Source organism: Moschus berezovskii, chromosome 11 (genome assembly GCF_049115385.1).
Source record: "Moschus berezovskii isolate FMDL1 chromosome 11, NW_MosBer_1.0, whole genome shotgun sequence".
NCBI lineage: Eukaryota > Metazoa > Chordata > Mammalia > Artiodactyla > Moschidae > Moschus > Moschus berezovskii.
In genome coordinates this window covers 93,471,246-93,490,807 of record NC_142470.1, presented here as the reverse complement: position 1 = coordinate 93,490,807, position 19,562 = coordinate 93,471,246, and the positions used below count along the sequence as shown (strand labels likewise).

General features: G+C 37.0%; 1 protein-coding gene across 9 annotated transcripts in view; it reads left to right on the top strand.

Moving 5' to 3' along the window:
- BIRC6 (baculoviral IAP repeat containing 6) overlaps window positions 1-19,562 on the top strand; it is a 220,187-nt gene that overhangs the window by 11,355 nt on the left and 189,270 nt on the right. For all 9 annotated transcript variants that reach the window (XR_016038617.1, XM_088841556.1, XM_055400471.2 and 6 more), the window contains exon 2: window positions 18,972-19,153. Coding sequence is in view for 8 of the 9 variants with exons in the window: in XM_088841556.1 (XP_088697682.1) it covers window positions 18,972-19,153 (182 nt within the window). In the remaining variant the exon portion in view is untranslated. The remainder of the gene's footprint in view (window positions 1-18,971; window positions 19,154-19,562) is intronic.

Sequence of the window (19,562 nt, the reverse complement as noted above, 5' to 3'; positions counted from 1 at the left end):
GGAGATACAAATGACGAAAAGGATAAATTTATTGCTACAAAAAGTTAATTGTTTGTGACAAGGGTAGTGCTTCTAAAAGAAATAATTGTGGTCTAGTTTGAGTATGTTAAATCAGGGATGTATTTTTAGAGGAGATAAAAATTATGTTTACTTTTTACAGGAATTAATAGAAATGTTGGGGCAAACAGAAGTGTCTTCTTTGAGACTTACTGTGGGCACCAGGAATTTAAATCTTTATGATTTGTTTCTGTGCTTTTACTTTTATTTATGAAGTTGAAGAGAGACAAGGGAGGTTGGGGAGATAGTACAGGGCAGTGGTGCTCAGCCTTGGTTGCTCCTCAGACTCATCAGGAGAGTTTTTAAAGACATACTCTGCTAGGGTTCTAGTATTCTAACTTAAGTGACCTGCATTGGAGCCCAAGGCCACTTAAATTTTTATTTTTTTAATTTTTAAAGCTTTCTCAGTGATTCTAATGTGCAGGCCAGGTTTAGAGGTTTTAACTTCATCTAGAACCCTAAACAAGCAAATGTATTTATATGCCTGGAATAAATGAGAGATTTTATTTGAATTGAATAGTACTCTATTGTTGTTTAGTCACTGTGTCTGACTCTTTTGTGACTCCATGACTGTAGCCTGCCAGGCTCCTATCTCCATGGGATTTCCCAGGAAAGAATACTGGAGTGCGTAGCCATTTTCTTCTCCAGGGGATCTTCTCGACCCAGGACTCAAACCTGTATCTCCTGCATTGGCAGGTGAATTCTTTACCGTTGAGCCACCAGGGGAAGCCTGAATAGTATTTATTCTGTTTAGCCTTAATTTTTTTTTTTTTTTTGTAAGAAAAACCTTCCAGGTTAGTTTCCTTGGTAATAAAACCTACCCCACAGTAAATTAAATTAAATTATAAATGAAATACACTTGTAAGCATGACTATACCAAGGGCCAAATTCCTGTTGCTCTCTTTTGTCCTTTTCTGATGTAATGCATTTTTGTTTGATTTTTTTTTTTTTTTTAATCAGTTAAGTGCTGTGTTACTTTTCACCAAAATGCCACTGCAGCAGGGACAGTTACCTCCTACTGGGAGTATGAGGAGAGGAGGGGGATAAAGCAGCTGTAGACGACAGAAAAGGCTGGGATTATCCACCTGATCAGCTGTTTCATGCCTAAAATGTCTTTGTTTTATGTTGTATTAAGAAAAAAGCTAACTACTAGAATGTTACATTTTTATCATATTAGAGCTTAGTGAGTTTTTTAGAAATATATAATTTTATTGACTTGTCTGGCTTTGCTGGGTCTTCGTTGTTGAGTGGGCTTTTCTCTGGCTGTGGTAAGCGGAGGCTACTCTGGTGGCGGTGTGTGGGCTTCTCTTGTTGTGGAGCATGGGCTCTAGGGAATGCCGGCTTCAGTAGCTGTGACACTTGGGCTCAGTAGTTGTGGCCCCCAGGCTCAATAGTTGTGGTGCACAGGCCTAGTTGCTCTGGCATGTGTGATCTTGTGGGACCAGGGATCGAACTTGTGTCTCCGGCATTGGCAGGTGGATTCCTTAACCACTGAGCCACCAGGGAAGCCCTAGAGCTTAGTTTTAATAGATTAAAAAGTTCTTCAGAACTGTGAAAAATGATTCATTTATTCAAAAACATTTAACTTTGTGTCAAAAATTTATTGTTTGTCAACAAAGTCCTTTCCTAGAGCTCTGGTTTAGTGAAAAGAGGTATATTATACATACACTCAGGTGATGGGAGACACTGTAAGAAATCAAAACTGATATGAGATGGTAGTGGGTAAATTTGTACTGTGTGGTCTGGAGGGGAGTCTCTCTGAGACGGCACTTGAGCAGATCCTAGTGTTGTGAGAGAGCAGCAAGGCAGGTATCCAGGGGAAGTTTCTGTTGGCTTGTTACTGTAGTATGGGAAAACAGCTGGATGGATTTTCATCATATTTGATGGAATTTGACTTGCACTGATTTAAAATGTAGATTCAATGAGGAGTGATGAGACTGGTGTGATTACTAGTCTCAGAGAAAGGTGCCATCTCTGTTAAAGAAAATAATTTCAAATATGAGCTCCAAATAGAAATTCACAAGGGCACATGTTCCAGTTGTAGAATTGTATTGATTTGTAGCTGAGTTGCTTCTCACATGGGCAACTTTGTGTAGCAACTGGAATTTATATATAGATGGTAAGGGTTTTTATGCAATATCAGATAGGGAAATTAGTCCCCAAACTTCACTTAATTATAGCCAGGTCAAAATCCTGAAGGAAGAATGTAACCTATATATTGCAGGCTGGTTGAGAGATTTAACTGTGATAAATTTTCATATACATCGTTCAGTTTCTCACAGTTAATTGAATGAAACATATGAAAAGGGCCCCACAGTTTCTTGCAGGGAGTAAGTCCTTAAAGATTGAGTCCATGGAAAGCTTTCAGTGGTGATTATGTTCTCAAAACTTTTTCAGTTGATTAAAAGACGCTTACTCCTTGGAAGGAAAGTTATGACCAACCTAGATAGTATATTAAAAAGCAGAGACATTACTTTGCCATCCAAGGTCTGACTAGTCAAGGCTATGGTTTTTTCCCGTGGTCATGTATGGATGTGAGAATTGGACTGTGAAGAAAGCTGATCGCCGAAGAATTGATGCTTTTGAATTGTGGAGAAGACTCTTGAGAGTCCCTTGTACTGCAGGGAGATCCAACCAGTCCATTCTAAAGGAGATCAATCCTGGGTGTTCATTGGAAGGACTGATGCTAAAGCTGAAACTGCAATACTTTGGCCACTTCATGTGACGAGTTGACTCACTGGAAAAGACTCTGATGCTGGGAAAGGTTGGGGGCGGGAGGAGAAGGGGACGACGGAGAATGAGATGGCTGGATGGCATCACCAACTCGACGGACATGAGTTTGGGTGAGCTCCGGGAGTTGGTGATGGACAGGGAGGCCTGGCGTGCTGTGAATCATGGGGTCGCAGAGAGTCGGACACGACTGAGCAACTGGACTGAACTGAACTGAAGATTTATTTATTTAAAATAAGGGGTCTGGTGACTGTTTTGTATAAAGTGAGTAGAGAGAATTGGAACTTTAAATTCTGTATCTTTCAGAGAACCTCTTCCATGTTTAGGTAGGTGTTGATTTTCCTGCCCTGAGAAATACTATCCCTGCTTTGTATTTTATCCATTTGCTACTTTTCCTTATGGCCTAGTCACCGAACTTTCCCAGATTTTCTTTGCACCAAGTTCTCTTTTATAAGAATACTCATTTTGACTTTGAATAATACAGTGTGTTAGCAACTTTTGTTAAATGATTTTATTTTCAGTAGCTTTAATAATATTTTAAAAGCTTTATAAGAGCTGAACTTTAATTTTGGGGTTCCTTGGTGGCTCAGTGGTAAAGAATCCGCCTTCCAGTGCAGGAGACGTGGGTTTGATATCTGGGTTGGGAAGGTCCTCTGGAGAAGGAATTTCACCCACTCCAGTACTCTTGCCTGGAGAATTCCATGCATGAGACATCTGGTGAGCTACAGTTCATGGGTTTGCAAAAAAGTCAAACACGACTTGGTGACTAAACAACAAAAAAACGTTAATTTTGTACCCTTTTTTATTGACTTTGAATTACGTTTGTCTGTTATGGTATAAACTATTTTAAGCATTGAAGTCAGATGATATCTCAGTGGCCGTGGACTTCTACAATGTGTAGTTTCAGTTGGCAAAGATAATATATTTCTGATAATACTTTTCCAGGTTTTGAAGAGATACACATGATTAGTGCATTGATAAAGAGTTGACTTTCTTAATGTGGGTGTTAAGATTGATAACTAAAAAACCCCACAATTTCCTTCCTTTAAAAATTTCCATTTTAAAAATGACTTACCTTATAGGCCATCAGATGTTGTTTAGTCACTAAGTTGTGTCTGATTCTTTTGCAACCCCATGGACTGTAGCCTGCCAGGCTTCTTTCTTCATGGGATTTCCAAGGCAAGAATACTGGAGTGGGTTGCCATTCCCTTCTCCAGGGCATTTTCCCAACTCAGGGATCAAACCCATATCTCCTGCATTGGCAGGTGGATTCTTTACCACTAGGCCACCTGGGGAAAGAGAAGCCCCCCTATGGTTTCATTACCTAGAGATGGCTAGTCTTAGCATTTTGTGGATAGCAAGTTCTTTTTGCCTTTTTCTATTATTTGATGTATTTTTATTGTAAAATATGTTACGAACTATTTTCCCCCTTTACTTTGTTAAAATTGTATTTTCCTATGTTTTTATTGTATAATTTAAAAATAACTTTCGACTAATGATTATAGTAAATGAACTTTTCTGTGTATGTACTAGTGATACGTGCATGGATTCATGTAGCTATCGCCACAGTCAGGATACAGAGCACTTTCAACACCTGAGAGTTCTCTGTGGTATCTCCTCTGGTATCCCTTTTCAGTCAGTTCCTCCCTACCCCTGAACCTTTGACAACCACTGATCTGTTCTCTCTACTGTTTTGTCTTTTCTAGAATGTCATGGAAATGGAACCCTTTAGTACGTGACTTTTTGGTACTGACTTGTTGCACATAGCGTAATGTCTTTGAAAGTCAAGTTGTTGCATGTATCTATCTGTAGGTCATTCCTTTTCGTTGCTAAGTATTCCATCATGTGAATGTATCGCCTTATTTAGTCAGTTATTCTTGGGAGGATATGCTTCTGGTAATTATGAATAGAACTATTATAAACATCTAAGTACAGATTTTTGTGTGAATGAAGGTTTATGTCTTCAGGGTAAATATGTAGAAGTGGGATTGCATGGCCATTTGGTGAGTGTATTTTTAACTTCATAAAAACTGTCAAACTAGTATGGCTGTACCATTATGCATCACCATTAGACATTTATGAATTATACTTGCTCTGCATCCTTGCTAGCAGTTGGTATTGTTACAAAGTCAGCACTACCCGGAACTATTTACAGATTGATTGCAATCCTTATAAAAATCCCAGTCACTACTTTTGCAGAAATAGAAAAATCCGTTCTAAAATTTATGGAATCTCAAGGGACCCCAAATAGCTAGTGTTATTGGAAAAAAAATGCTGGAGGACTTATACTTCCTGATTTCAATTTTTTTTTTTACTATGGTGCTATAGTAATCAAAACAGTGTGGTTCTGGTTTGGAATAATGAGTACAGAAGTACCCCTTATATAAGTGGTCAAATAGTTCTTGGAATGGAGGTCAGGACCATTCTCTTCAAAAAATAGTGCTGAGAAAACTGGATATCCATATGCAAAAGAAGTTCTACCCTTATACAACCGTGTTACACCATAGACAAAACATTTTCAAAACACCACATACAAAAATTAACTCAAAATGGATCAAAGATTTAAACATAAGAGCTACAACTATTAAACTCTTAGAAGAAAACAAAGTGGAAAAGCTTCACGAATTTGGATTTGGCAGTGAGTTCTTGGGTATGACACCAAAGGCACAGGCATCCGGTGAATAGACAAATTGGATTTCATCAAAATGAAAAACTTTTGTATATTGAAGGACACTGTCAACAGAGTAAAAAGGCAGAACCCAGAAAAGGATTAAATATTTGCAAATCACATATCCAGAGATATAGCCAGAAATATTTAGGCAGTTATAGAAAACTACAACTCAAAAGAACAGCAAAAAATAAATAGCCTGGTTAGAGAATGAGCAAAGGATTTAAATAGACATTTCTCCAGAGAAGATAAACAGATGACCAGCAAACACATGAAAAGATGCTCAGCATAATTAATCATTAGGGAGATGCAGATCAAAACCATAATGAGGTATTACTTCACACCCATTAGGATGGTTATTTTCGAAAAAGAAGAGTAAGTGTTGGCAGGGATGTAGAGAGATTGGAACCTTTTTGCTGTGTTGGTGGAAATATAAAATGATGCAGCCACTGAAGAAAACAGTATGCTGCTGCTGCTGCTAAGTCACTTCAGTCGTTTCCGACTCTGTGTGACCCCAGAGACGGCAGCCCACCAGGCTCCCCCGTTTCTGGGATTATCCAGGCAAGAACACTGGAGTGGGTTGCCATTTCCTTCTCCAGTGTGTGAAAGTGAAAAGTGAAAGTGAAGTTGCTCAGTCGTGTCCGATCCTTAGCAACCCCACGGGTACATATAATTTAAAATTACCTTATGAACTCACATTTCCACATTTGAGTAACACAGTTCTTCAAATAATTAAAAATTGTTATATGAACTCACAATTACACGTTTGAATATTGGATATAAAGAGTTAAAAGCAGAATCTTGAAGAAATATATGTATGCTGTGTTCACAGTGACATTATTCCCAGCTGGACAGAAAGTAGAAGCCACCCAGGTGTCTATCAGTGGATGAATGTATAAAAAAAACATGGTGTATGTATATAATGAAATATTAGCCTTGAGAAGGGAGGAAATTCTGACACATAGTGCAACATGGATGAACCTTGAAGCTGTTAAGGTCAGTGAAGAAAGAGTAGTGACTGTCAGGTTCTATGGGGACAGAAGTGAAGATTTAGTGTCAGTGATTATAAAGTTTCAGTTTTGCAAGATGAAAAGAGGTCTGTGGATGGATAGTGGTAATAGTTGCAAGAATGTACTTAATGCCACTGAACTGTACATTAAATGGTTAAATGGCACATTTCATGTAATGTATAAATTTACAACTTAAACATTTAATAAAATCAAATGGTCATGTTTATACAGGTCTATATCTCTGGATTCTGTTCTGTTCCATAGATCTAATATGTTATCTCTTTGCCTGTAGCACACATTCTTGTGGTACTGTAAATTTTATAGCAGGTCTTAAAGTCATATAATGTGATTTGTCCAACTTTATTCTTTATCGAAATTTTTCTGGCTATTCAAGTTCCTTTGCCTTTTCAGATTATTTGGGATTCAGTTTATATGTATCTGAAAAATCCTGTTGAGTTTTTTTTTTCTTTTAACTCTTTATTTTGTATTGGAGTATACCTGTTTAACAGTGTTGTGACAGTTTCAGGTGGATAGCAAAGGACCCAACCATACAGACACATAGATCCATGCTCCCCCAAACTCCCTTCCCATCCAGGCTGCCACGCAACATAGAGCAGAGTTCCATGTGCTATACAGTCGGTCCTTGACGGCTATCCATTTTCAACATTCCTGCTGGGATTTTGATTGAAATTGTGTGAAATCTATAGAGCAGTTTGGGAACTGTTCATGTCTTTGCTATGTTGATTCTTCTAGTCTGTGACCATAGTTTTATTTAGATCTTTTTTGATTTCTTTCACTGATCAGTTGTACTTGTCAGCATACATATTCTGTTTACCTTTTGTTTGATATATAAAGTATTTTTTTGTTTTTAGAGCTCTTGTAAACTAACTGTTAATTTTTTGGGTAAATTTTGTTTTCAGATTGATCACTGCTAGTAGATATAAAATTGATTGATTTTCATGTATTTGTTCAGTGTAGCCTTTCTAAACTTTCTAGTTCTTGTAGTTTTTGTTTTGATTTTTATTTATTTTGTTTTTAAAGCTTTATTTGTTCATGGCTGTGCTGGGTCTCCACTGCTGCACGCCAGCTTTCTCTAGTTGCAGTGAGCAGGGCTGTGCGTTGTGGAGCACAGGCGTCTCACTGTGATGCTTCCTCTTGTGGAGCACGGGCCCTAGGCTTATGGGCTCTGGCTGCTCTGCAGCATGTGAAATCTTCACAGAGCAGGATCCCCTGCATTGGCAGGCAACTTCCTATCCACTGTACCACCAGGGAAGTCCTTGTTTGTTTTTTTTAGATTCTTTGGGATTTTCTGCGTACATAATCATGTTATCAGTGAATAGGGACTGTTTGATTTCTTCCTTTTTAATGTGTCTGGCTCCTCATATCTTACTGCAGTGGCGAGATCTTCCATTAAGATATTAGATAGAAGTGTTGAGAGCGTAATATCCTTGTCCTATTCCTGATCTTAGGGGAAAGCCTTCAGTCTTAGTATTAAGTGTGTGATAGTGGTAGACTTTCTGTAGCTGTCTATGAGATTGAGGAAATTCCCTTTTAACTTGCTGAGGGCCTTTTTTTAAAAATCATGGAAATATGTTGTATTTAGCCAGATGCATCTACTGACTTGACTGGTTTTTCTTCTTTAAGAAATTATCATGGTAGCTTACACTGATTGATTTTTGAATACTGAACCAGTTTTGCATTCCTGGGAAAACCCTGTTTGGTCCTGGTATATTGCTAAACTCCATTTGCTTTTATTTTGTTGAGGATTTTTGCACAGTCTCCATGAGGGATAATGGTATGTAGTTTCTTTTTTTGTCCTTTTTCTAGTTTTCTATGTCAGGTCAATTTAGGCTTCTTAAAAGGAGTTTGGAAGTGTTCCTCTTTTTCTGTTTCCTGAAAAAGATTGGGTAGAATTGGTGTTACTTCTTAAATTCCCCAGTGAAATCAGGTAAGCCTGGAGATTTCTTTGAAAAGTTTTAAACTAGGAATTCACTTTCCTTAATTCAGATTATCTGTTTCATTTTGAATAATTTGGTAGTTTGTGGTTTTTATGGAATTTCACCTTTATTTTCTAATTTATGCATATAGATCTGTTTATATTATTCTTCAGTTATCTTTTTAACATTTGTAGTGTCAGCTTTAAATATTTTGACAACACAGTTTGTCACATTTATGTGCTTAGAGTTGTTAGTAGTATTCTTTTATTTATCATATTTATCATTTGATGTCTTCAGGATCTGTAGGCTAGCTCCTCTTTCCTTTGGTGGTGTTGGTAATTTATATCTTATTTTATTCTTTGCCTCTCTTGCTGGAGCTTTATCAATTTCACTGATCTTTTCAAATAACTCATTTTTGGTTAAATCGATTTTTCCTTATTGTTTTTCTAGTTTTACTTTTGCATTGATTTCTACTGTTAACCTTTATTATTTCTTACCTTTTCCTTGCTTTGGATTTGTTCTTCTGGTTTTTTTAATAGAAGCTTCAGTTCAGTTCAGTTCAGTCGCTCAGTCGTGTAGGTTATTGATTGAAGGCCTTTTTCCCCACCCCAGTATAAACATTCAAGTCCTAAAAGTTTTACTCTAATCACTTTTTTAGCTTCATATAACTTATTTTGATATTATATTTTCTTTTTTTTTTTGGGTGTGGAGAGCTGTGCTACAGCTTGAGGGATCTCAGTGTTCCCCAGCCAGGGGAACAGCAGTGAAAGTGCCGTATCCCAACCACTAGACCATCAGGGAACTCCCTCATTTTCTTTCTTTTAAAAATGTTTTCTGAGTTACTTTAGACTTCATTGACCTAAGAATTGCTTAGGAGTATGTTGTTTAATTTACAAGTATTTAGAGGTTTCCCATTATGTTTCTGTTACTGATTTTTGCTTAAATCCATTGTGGTCATTTTGTTTGTGGTCAAACAAAAACATAGTTCTTGTTTGTTTCATTGAAGCATTGTTGGTTTACAGTTCAGTTCAGTTCAGTTCAGTCACTCAGTCATGTCCGACTCTCCGCGACCCCATGAATCACAGCACGCCAGGCCTCCCTGTCCATCACCAACTCCCGGAGTACACTCAAACTCATGTCCACAGAGTCGGTGATGCCATCCAGCCATCTCATTCTCCGTCGTCCCCTTCTCCTCCTGCCCCCAACCTTTCCCAGCATCAGAGTCTTTTCCAGTGAGTCAACTCGTCTCATGAGGTGGCCAAAGTATTGCAGTTTCAGCTTTAGCATCAGTCCCTCCAATGAACATCCAGGATTGATCTCCTTTAGAATGGACTGGTTGGATCTCCTTGCAGTATAAGGGACTCTCAAGAGTCTTCTCCAACACCACAGTTCAAAAGCATCGATTCTTCGGCGATCAGCTTTCTTCACAGTCCAACTCTCACATCCATACATGACCACGGGAAAAACCATTGCCTTGACTAGACGGACCTTGGTTGGCAAAGTAATGTCTCTGCTTTTTAATATACTATCAAGGTTGGTCATAACTTTCCTTCCAAGGAGCAAGCGTCTTTTAATTTCATGGCTGCAATGTTGTGTTAATTTCTGCTGCTGCTCTTGTTCAGTCTCTGGTTCATGTGTGACTCTTTGTGACCCCATTCACTGCAGCGTGCCAGGCTTCCCTGTCTATCACTATCTCCTGGAGTTTGCTCAAACTCACGTCCATTGAGTCAGTGATGCCTTCCAACCATCTCATCCTCTGTTGTCCCCTTCTCCTCTTGCCCACAGTCTTTCCCAGAAATCAGTCTTTTCCAGCGAGTTGACTTTTCACATCAGGTGGCCAAAGTATTGGAGCTTCAGTTTCAGCATCACTCCTCCCAATGAATATTCAGGGTTGATATCCTTTAGAATTGTCTTGTTCGGTTTCCTTGCAGTCCAAGGGACTCTCAAGAATCTTCTCCAACACCACAGTTCAAAAGCAGTGATTCTTTGGTGCTCAGTCTTCTTTATGGTCTAACTCTCACATTTGTACATGACAACTGGAAAAACCATAGCTTTGACTATATGGACCTTTGTTGGCAAGGTGTTGTTTCTGCTTTTTAATACACTGTCTAGATTTATCACAGCTTTTCTTCCTAGGAGCAGGTGTCTTTTGATTTCATGGCTGCAGTCATTGTCCACAATAATTTTGGAGCCCAAGAAAATAAAATCTGTCACTGTTTCTACTTTTTCCACATCTCTTTGCCATGAAATGATGGGCCTGGATGCCATGGTGTTAGTTTTGAATGTTGAATTTTAAGCCAGCTTTTTCACTCTCATCTTTCACTTTCATCAAGAGGCTCTTTAGTTTCTCTTGCTTTTTGCCATTAAAATGCCAAAAAATGGTGCTTTTTGCCATTAGAGTTCCATAAAAACAAAGTTTCTCTTTGCTTTTTTTGTGCATATCTGAGGTTATTGGTATTTCTCCCCACAATCTTGATTCCAGCTTGTGATTCATCCAGCCCAGCATTTTGCATAATGTACTCTGCATATAAGTTAAATAAACGGGGTGACGGTATACACCTTGACGTACTCCTTTCCCAATTTTGAACTAGTCTGTTGTTTCATGTCCAGTTCTAATTGTTGCTTCTTGTCCTGCGTACAGGCTTCTTGGGAGACAGGTAAGGTGGTCTGTACAACATACAGGTAAGGTGGTCTGTACAACATACAGTTGTACATACGTGTGCATTCTTTTCTTTTATATTCTTTCCCATTAGGACTTTGTTGTTTATGCATTCTGTAAAAAATAGCTAACATCTGCTAACTTGCTCTATCATCAACCTCTTGCTCTATCCCTGTCCCAACCCTGTCCCTCTTGGCAACCACAAGTCTGTTCTCTATGTCCATGAGTCTGTTTCTCTTTTGCACTTAGGTTCATTTATGTCACATTTTAGATTCCACGTGTAAGTGATATCATATAGTATCTTGTCTTTCTGAGTTCACTTAGTCTGATAATCTCCAGTTGCACCCTTGGTTGCTGCAAATGACATTATTTTGTTCTTTTTAATTTTTAAGTAATAGTCCATTATATATATGTATCACATGTTCTTTATCCATTCATCTGTTGATAGACATTTAGGTTGTTTCCATGTTTTGGCTACTATGAATAGTGCTGCTTTGAACATTGGGGTGCATGTATCTTTTTGAATAAGAATTTTGTCTGGATATATGCCCAGGACTGGGGTTGCTTGATCATGTGGTAATTCTCCTTTTAGTTTTCTAAGGAACCTTCATACTGTTTTCCATAGTGGCTGTACTAACTTAAATTCCCACCAGCGGTGAGGAGGTTTCCCTTTTCTCCATGCCCTCTCCAGCATTTGTTATTTGTAGACTTTTTATTTATTTATTTTTCAAGCTTCCTCTTTTTTTTTTTTTTTTTTATAAGATTTTATGTATTTGGCTGCGTGGGGTCTTAGTTCCCTGATCAGGGATCGAACCCATGCACCATGCATTGGAAGTGTGGAGTTTTATAAACCACTGGACTACCAGGGAATTCCTGTAGACTTTTTAATGATGGCCATTCTGATACGTGTGAGTTGGTATCTTATTGTAGTTTTGATTTGCATTTTTTTCAATAATTAGTGATTTTGAACATCTTTTTTATGTGCTTATTGGACATCTGTATTTCTTTTGAGAAATGTCTGTTAAGGTCTTTTGCCCATTTTTGGATTGGGTTTTTTTGTTGTTGCATTATATGAGCTGTTTGTATGTTTTGGAGATTAAGGCCTTGTTGATTGCATCATTTGCAAATTTCTCCTAGTACATAGGCTGTCTTTTTGTTTTGTTTATGGTTTCCTTTGCTGTGGAAAAGCTTATAAGTTTGATTATGTCCCACTTTTTATTTTTGCTTTCATTTCTGTTGCCTTCAGAGAGTGACCGAAGAAAACATTGACATGATTTATTTATGTCAGAGAATGTTTTGCTCATAATCTCTTAGAGCAGTTTTATGGTGTTGTGTCTTATATTTAAGTATTTAAGCCATTTTGAGTTTATTTTTGTGTATAGTGTGAGGTTGTCTTCTAACTTCATTGATGTACACGTGATTGTCCAATTTTCCCAACACCACTTGCTAAAGAGACCATCTTTTTCCATTGTATGTTCTTACCTCCTTTGTCGAAAATTAATTGACCAGAGATATGTAGGTTTATTTCTGGACTCTCAGAGAACATACTGTTATTTCTTTTATATTAAGATCTGTTTTATGATCCAGGATGCAATATATCTTGATTAATTTTCAATGTGCACTTGAATGTGCATTCTACTGTTGATAGGTGGAATATTTTAAAAATGCCATTGGTTGATGGTGTTCAGTTTCTCTATATCTGTGTTTGTTTCCTGTCTACTAGTTCTGTCAGTTACTGAAAGTTGAAATCTCCAGCTGTAATTATGGATGTCTGTTTCTCTTTTCAGTTCTTGTTAATTTTTGCTGAATGTATTTTTAAGTTCTGTTAGGTGTATATATATATTTAGGATTGCTTCATGAATTGACTCTTTTATCATGTAATGTCCTCATTTATCCCTGGTGATTTTCTCCGTTCTGATCTAAATAGAACTAAATAAGACTATTTAGTTGTCTCATCTAAACAGGACTATTCCATCTTTCTTTGATTAACATTTACATGATAGATCTTTTTTCCATCTTTTTACCCTTTTAGAATGATAAAAGTTTCTGTTACACATCATAGAATTAGATTGTGTGTGTGTTTTAAATTCCAGTTTGTCTTTTCATTGGCGTACTTAGGCCACGTATGATTAATGAATAGTTGAATTTTGGTTTAGATACTCCATTTTATTATTTGTTTCCTCTTTTTTTCTCTTTCTGCTTTTTTGGCTTGATTTTTTTTTTTTAACCATATCTGCTGCTTTTGTGTATTTTCATAGTTACTTGAAGGATTGCAATATATATTTTTCTACTAGTCTATTTAGAATCAGTATTTTACCACTTTAAGTGGAATGTAGAAACCATACCACCCTATTGTATCCTCCTCTTTAAAGTTATAATCGACTTACTTATTATATATATGTGACATTGAAGACTATCAGACATTGTAGTAATTTTTGCTTTTAGTTATCAAATACATTTAAAAGACTGAGTTGGAGAATCATCACTTATATTTACCCAGATATTTACCATTTCTGTAGCTCTTCCCTCATTCTTGATACTCTGTTTCTGAAATAATTTCCCTTCTCTTTGATGAACTTCTCTTTGTGATTCTTTCTGAGCAGGTTTGCTGGCAAAATTTCTAGTTAGTGTTCCCTCATCTGAGAATGTCTTTATTTCACCTTCATTCTTGATGGATTTTTTTGTTGTTGAATAGAATTTCTTTTTTGCAGTACTTTAAAAATTGTTCAATTCCAAGTGAACTCCATGATTTTTTAATGATAAACGTGCTTTTATTGTAGTTATTACTTACCTGTATGTAACATATTCTCTGGTTGCTTTCAAGATTTTTCTTTGTTATTTTTAGTTTTAAGTTTCAGCATCTTTTTGTGTCTGGCTGTGAATTTTTAATTTATTATTTTTGTGAAATTTCTCCTGCCCCCAAAGAAAATCTGTACTAATGCAAGTCATTAGTGTCGGTCAGGAATCTGCAAGCTATGGCCTGCCACCTGCCTGTCTCCTGATTTTATAAATAAATGCTACTAGAACACATCTACATCCATTTATTTATGTGTTTCTTTTGTAGTACAGTGGCAGAGTTGAGTAATTGTGAGAAAAGACCTTAAATACTATTTGATCTTTTTATAAGAAGTTTACTGATAATCTGGTATAGTTGGAGGAAATTTGAGTGTTTCTTATGAGGCCTTAAATACTATTTTATACTTTTATAGGAAGTTTGCATTATATCTGATATAGCTGGAAGAAATTTGAGTGTTTCTTCTGTTAAATTTTCTGCTTGGATTTCTTTTTAAACTTTATCTGTGTAGGGTTCAAAGTCATTTTACAATTGTCTTCTAACAAGGTGCAACATGTGATATAAAGTGGGTATAAGAGTTTTTCCCCTCTATTTAAAAACTGAAAAATGACTTCTTAGCTGATTTTCCTCAAAAACAAAACATTAGTTAAGCATGGCTCTTCTTTCTTTGAGAAATTTATTTTCAGACATTTTAAACTCATAGGGCAAATAAAGTATAAATTTCTGTATTTTTTAAAGGTAGCCTTGAAAGTTTAAATATAGGTTATAAGTTTTTTTTAATTAATGTTATTTGCAGCATTAAAATTTGTTGACAGTGTTCCATAGTAATACTTCCAAAACCATGAAACAAAGCAATATGAATAAAGTATAATTTAACATATAATTTCATATAAGATTTTGAAAACATATTTTCTTACTGAAAGCTCAGACATAGGTTTCTTGGTTTCTTCATCTCTTTTATGAACCTTTATGCACTTAAAATTGTTATTCTTATAACTGAAAATAATTGTGATTTTTACCTCCCATTGTGAAACCTATGCTTGTTTTTATTTTTCCCCTGCACAAATACTCAGTTCTGGGTCACACTTAAGCACACATGGATTTCATTTTTTTCCCCAAATTAGAGAATTTGTGTCCTTGGTCTTATTTTTTGTTAGGTAAAAAAGACTTGCTCGAACATGTTAAGACGATGAAAAGTTCCCTAAAACATTCTTTGTTCATTGCAGGATATCTTTTCTTCACAGAAATCTAGAACTTGTTTAGGGGTAGATGTAAATAAAATCTTGAGCATACTATGTGACTACATTAATAGAGCTCTTTTTCTTGAAGTAAAGTTCTCAGGCTGAGTAAAAGATTCAGAGAAAGAGTTTGTGGTGGGTTGTATAATCTTCCCTCAGAATTCATGTGCTCATGGGAACCTCAGATTGTGACCTTATTTAGAAACAGGGTCTTCGCAGGTGTAATTAGGTAAAATGAGGTCATATGCGCTCAAAGAGCCTTTAGGGTAGGGTAGTATGGACGATAATCAGTTTACTGTCTTCTGCTGTGCAGTACAGCAAGTCACTGCTTACAAATGGCCTTTTGTAACTCAGGTCAAAAATACTGGGAATGGACTCATCTGAATAAACATGGTCCTATTACATGCTCTGTGGGCCTGAAAGACTTCTGAAGTGCTTGCCAATGAGGCTGTTTGGTCACTGTACATTACTTTGAGTGCTAATATTATATAGTGTAAGAAATTTAAAAAAACAGTGTTGATTTTTTGTGTCATGATCTATTGAATTCTGGGGTTGCATGGAAGCCCAGTTGAAAACCTTGGTATAGATTTTCATATTTTATACCTCTGTAAAAGCATCTGGTCCCATCACTTCATGGGAAATAGATGGAGAAACAGTGGAAACAGTGGCTGACTTTATTTTTTGGGGGCTCCAAAATCACTGCAGATGCTGATTGCAGCCATGAAATTAAAAGACGCTTACTCCTTGGAAGGAAAGTTATGACCAGCCTAGATAGTACATTAAAAAGCAGAGACATTACTTTGCCAACCAAGGTCCATCTAGTCAAGGCTATGGTTTTTCCCGTGGTCATGTATGGATGTGAGAGTTGGACTGTGAAGAAAGCTGATTGCTGAAGAATTGATGCTTTTGAACTGTGGTGTTGGAGAAGACTCTTGAGAATCCCTTGTACTGTAAGGAGATCCAACCAGTCCATTCTAAAGGAGATCAATCCTGGGTGTTCATTGGAAGGACTGATGCTGAAGCTGCAGTACTTTGGCCACCTCATGTGACGAGTTGACTCACTGGAGAAGACTCTGATGCTGGGAAGGGTTGGGGGCGGGAGGAGAAGGGGATGACAGAGAATGAGATGGCTGGATGGCATCACCGACTCTGTGGACATGAGTTTGAGTGAACTCCGGGAGTTGGTGATGGACAGGGAGGCCTGGTGTGCTGTGATTCATGGGGTCGCGGAGAGTCGGACACGACTGAGCGACTGAACTGAACTGAAAAGTTTTAACAAAATAATGGTTTTTATAGTTCCTTACCTAATGACCTAGCCCTAAAACAAAACAATTTGTAGGTTTTTTTTTTTTTTTAATTTTACAGTCATGTGTGGGAGCCATGGCACATATGGGAAATCTCTGCCTTCTGCTGAATTTTCCTGTGAACCAAAAACCTCTATAAAAAAAAGAATAGTCTGTTTTAAAATTTGAAACTATCTTTACAAGTTCTTACGTAATTTTACTCTGAGTTCTTATAATTTGTATGATTTCTTGTGGTTTTACCTAGAGATGAGAAGTAGTAGGTAAATATTCCTGTTTTATTGTATTACAGAGATTAGTTTTCTATATGCTGACATACATTTCAAATCAATAGATCTGAGAATGAACTATAGAAATTGCATGAATTTTTGTTTTATGTAGATAATGAATAAGTTTCTACTCAGTTTTGTAATGCTTCCAAGAGTTTGAGAGAGCTATAATAATCTGAGATTAAGAAAGCTAACCCTAATATTCATTGATTATAACATGTTTTATAGTTATCCTAGACACTGATGAGTAGGACCCTGGTTTATCTCTTTGCTGCTTTTGTATTACTGTACAATAACAGTACCAAAATCAGGAATGTTCTGTAGACTTGTGGTGGGAATTTAGAATAAGATATACTGACTGGTGGCAGAATTACTTGTCCACAGAGAAGTTTCTTCACTAGTACAATTAAATTTTACAGTTGATCATTTTTTTCAAGTCTTTTATAGAGACTGTGTTCATGACAGTGTTTAACATTCAGTTCAGTTCCGTCGCTCAGTTGTGTCCGACTCTTTGCGACCCCATGAATCACAGCACGCCAGGCCTCCCTGTCTATCACCAACTCCCGGAGTTAACTCAAACTCATGTTCATCGAGTCGGTGATGCCATCCAGCCATCTCATTCTCTGTCGTCCCCTTTTCCTCCTGCCCCCAATCCCTCCCAGCATGAGAGTCTTTTCCAGTGAGTCAACTCTTCGCATGAGGTGGCCAAAGTATTGTAGTTTCAGCTTTAGCATCAGTCCTTCCAATGAACATCCAGGACTGACTTCCTTTAGAATGGAATGGTTGGATCTCCTTGCAGTCCAAGGGACTCTCAAGAGTCTTCTCCAGCACCACAGTTCAAAAGCATCATTCTTCGGCGATCAGCTTTCTTCACAGTCCAACTCTCACATCCATACATGACCATGGGAAAAAGCATAGCCTTGACTAGATGGACCTTGGTTGGCAAAGTAATGTCTCTGCTTTTTAATATGCTATCTAGGTTGGTCATAACTTTCCTTCCAAGGAGTAAGCGTCTTTTAATTTCATGGCTGCAATCAGCATCTGCAGTGATTTTGGAGCCCCCCAAAAATAAAGTCAGCCACTGTTTCCACTGTTTCTCCATCTATTTCCCATGAAGTGATGGGACCAGATGCCATGATCTTACTTTTCTGATTGAGAAATCAGTGTTATCTTTTTCAAATTGTGCTTTTTGGTTTTATATTGAAAGCTTCCGTGTTTTACTGTCTTTTGTAATACTTCTTGAAATTCTACTCTTAATTTATTCTGATAAATTTATGGTTAGTGTATTCATTTTCTATTAAAATATTGATTCAGCAGAAACTTCAGAGGACACTGATCTTCAGTAATAGTTGACTATGGTTTTTCAGTGATAGTTGAACAAAGAGACTTTACTAGTTCTCTTAACTTAGGTTATAGCCATCTTCCATAATTTTATCTCAGATATGTATGTGTATGCACTCGGTCATGTCCAACTGTTTGCAACCCCACGGACTATAACCTGCTAAGCTCCTCCATCCATGGGATTTCTCAGGCAAGAATACTGGAGTAGGTTGCCATTTCCTTCTCCAGGGAACCTTCCCGACCCAGGGATTGTATTTGTGCCTCTTCTGTCTCCTGCATTGGCAGACGGATTCTTTACCACTAGCGCCACCTGGGACTGGGAAGCTGTCTTCCCACCTGGGAAGCATATCTTAGGTATAATAGCCCAAAAGAACTTTTGAGGTCATTACCTAGAAACTGTCCATATTGACTTTATGCTTCATTCTTTTGTAGGGGGAGGGGGGAAATATGTAAAAAAATACTGAGTATTTATTTATTTTAATTACAGTATAGTTGATGTACAATGTTGTATAGTGTTGGATGTTTAAATTTTTTTTGCAAACAAATTATTTTGAAGTAGTGTAATACAGAGAACTTCCCTATAACCTTTACTAAGTTTCACTAATTTTAATGTTTTAAATATTTTACCACATTTGATTATCATTCCCTCATGTATACATTCATACTACTTTTGCTTACTTGTGAATAGGTTGCATATATCGTATCCTTTACTATTTCTATGTTTATTTTAAGAACATGATATTCTCTTTCATAACAGCAATATAGTTTTCAAGTTCTGATAATTCCATATTGTTACTTTAAGCTACAGTACATATTCCAATTTAATCAGTTCTAATAATGCCCTTTAGAGAATCTTTTTCTAGTCAAAGATTATATATATAAGCTATTTAGTTGCCTTGTAAGCATTTATTTTAAAAGATCTATTGGTCTTAAAATCTTCAGTGTTGAATTTTTGTTCTTTTAACAGCTAAACCAGGTGGACAGGTGAAATGTCAGTATATTTCTGCCGTGGATAAAGTTATTTTTGTGGATGATTATGCAGTAGGGTGTAGGAAGGACCTTAATGGAATCTTGTTGTTAGACACTGCTCTGCAAACTCCAGTTTCAAAGCAAGATGATGTGGTTCAGCTTGAATTACCTGTCACAGAGGTAAGTTGAAATAAGTGTCAGTATGCTTTTCTACTTAACATAGTTTCAGACTTACTAGTTGTTAAATGAAATTAGATTGTCCTTTGAGGATATTATCTATGTACCTCTGTAAAAACAAGGAATTGTGAATTGTATGGGTTAAACCACTTTAACAGAAACCCCAAAATACAATGGCTTAAACAAGATAGTTTTTTCTAGTAACAGCACAAGGCCAAGTATAGGGACAACTTTGCTTACTGCAACACTTAGCTTCCATCTCTTGAGTCCAAGACTGCTGCTTGAAGTCTCATTACTTCCCAGTTTTAGGGAAAGGGAGGACAAGAGGCCAGGGAGCACACTGGTATTACCCACCCTTCCTTTCCTCCTTTTCCTTTTACCTCCCTCCCTCATCCCTTCCTTCTCTCTGTAC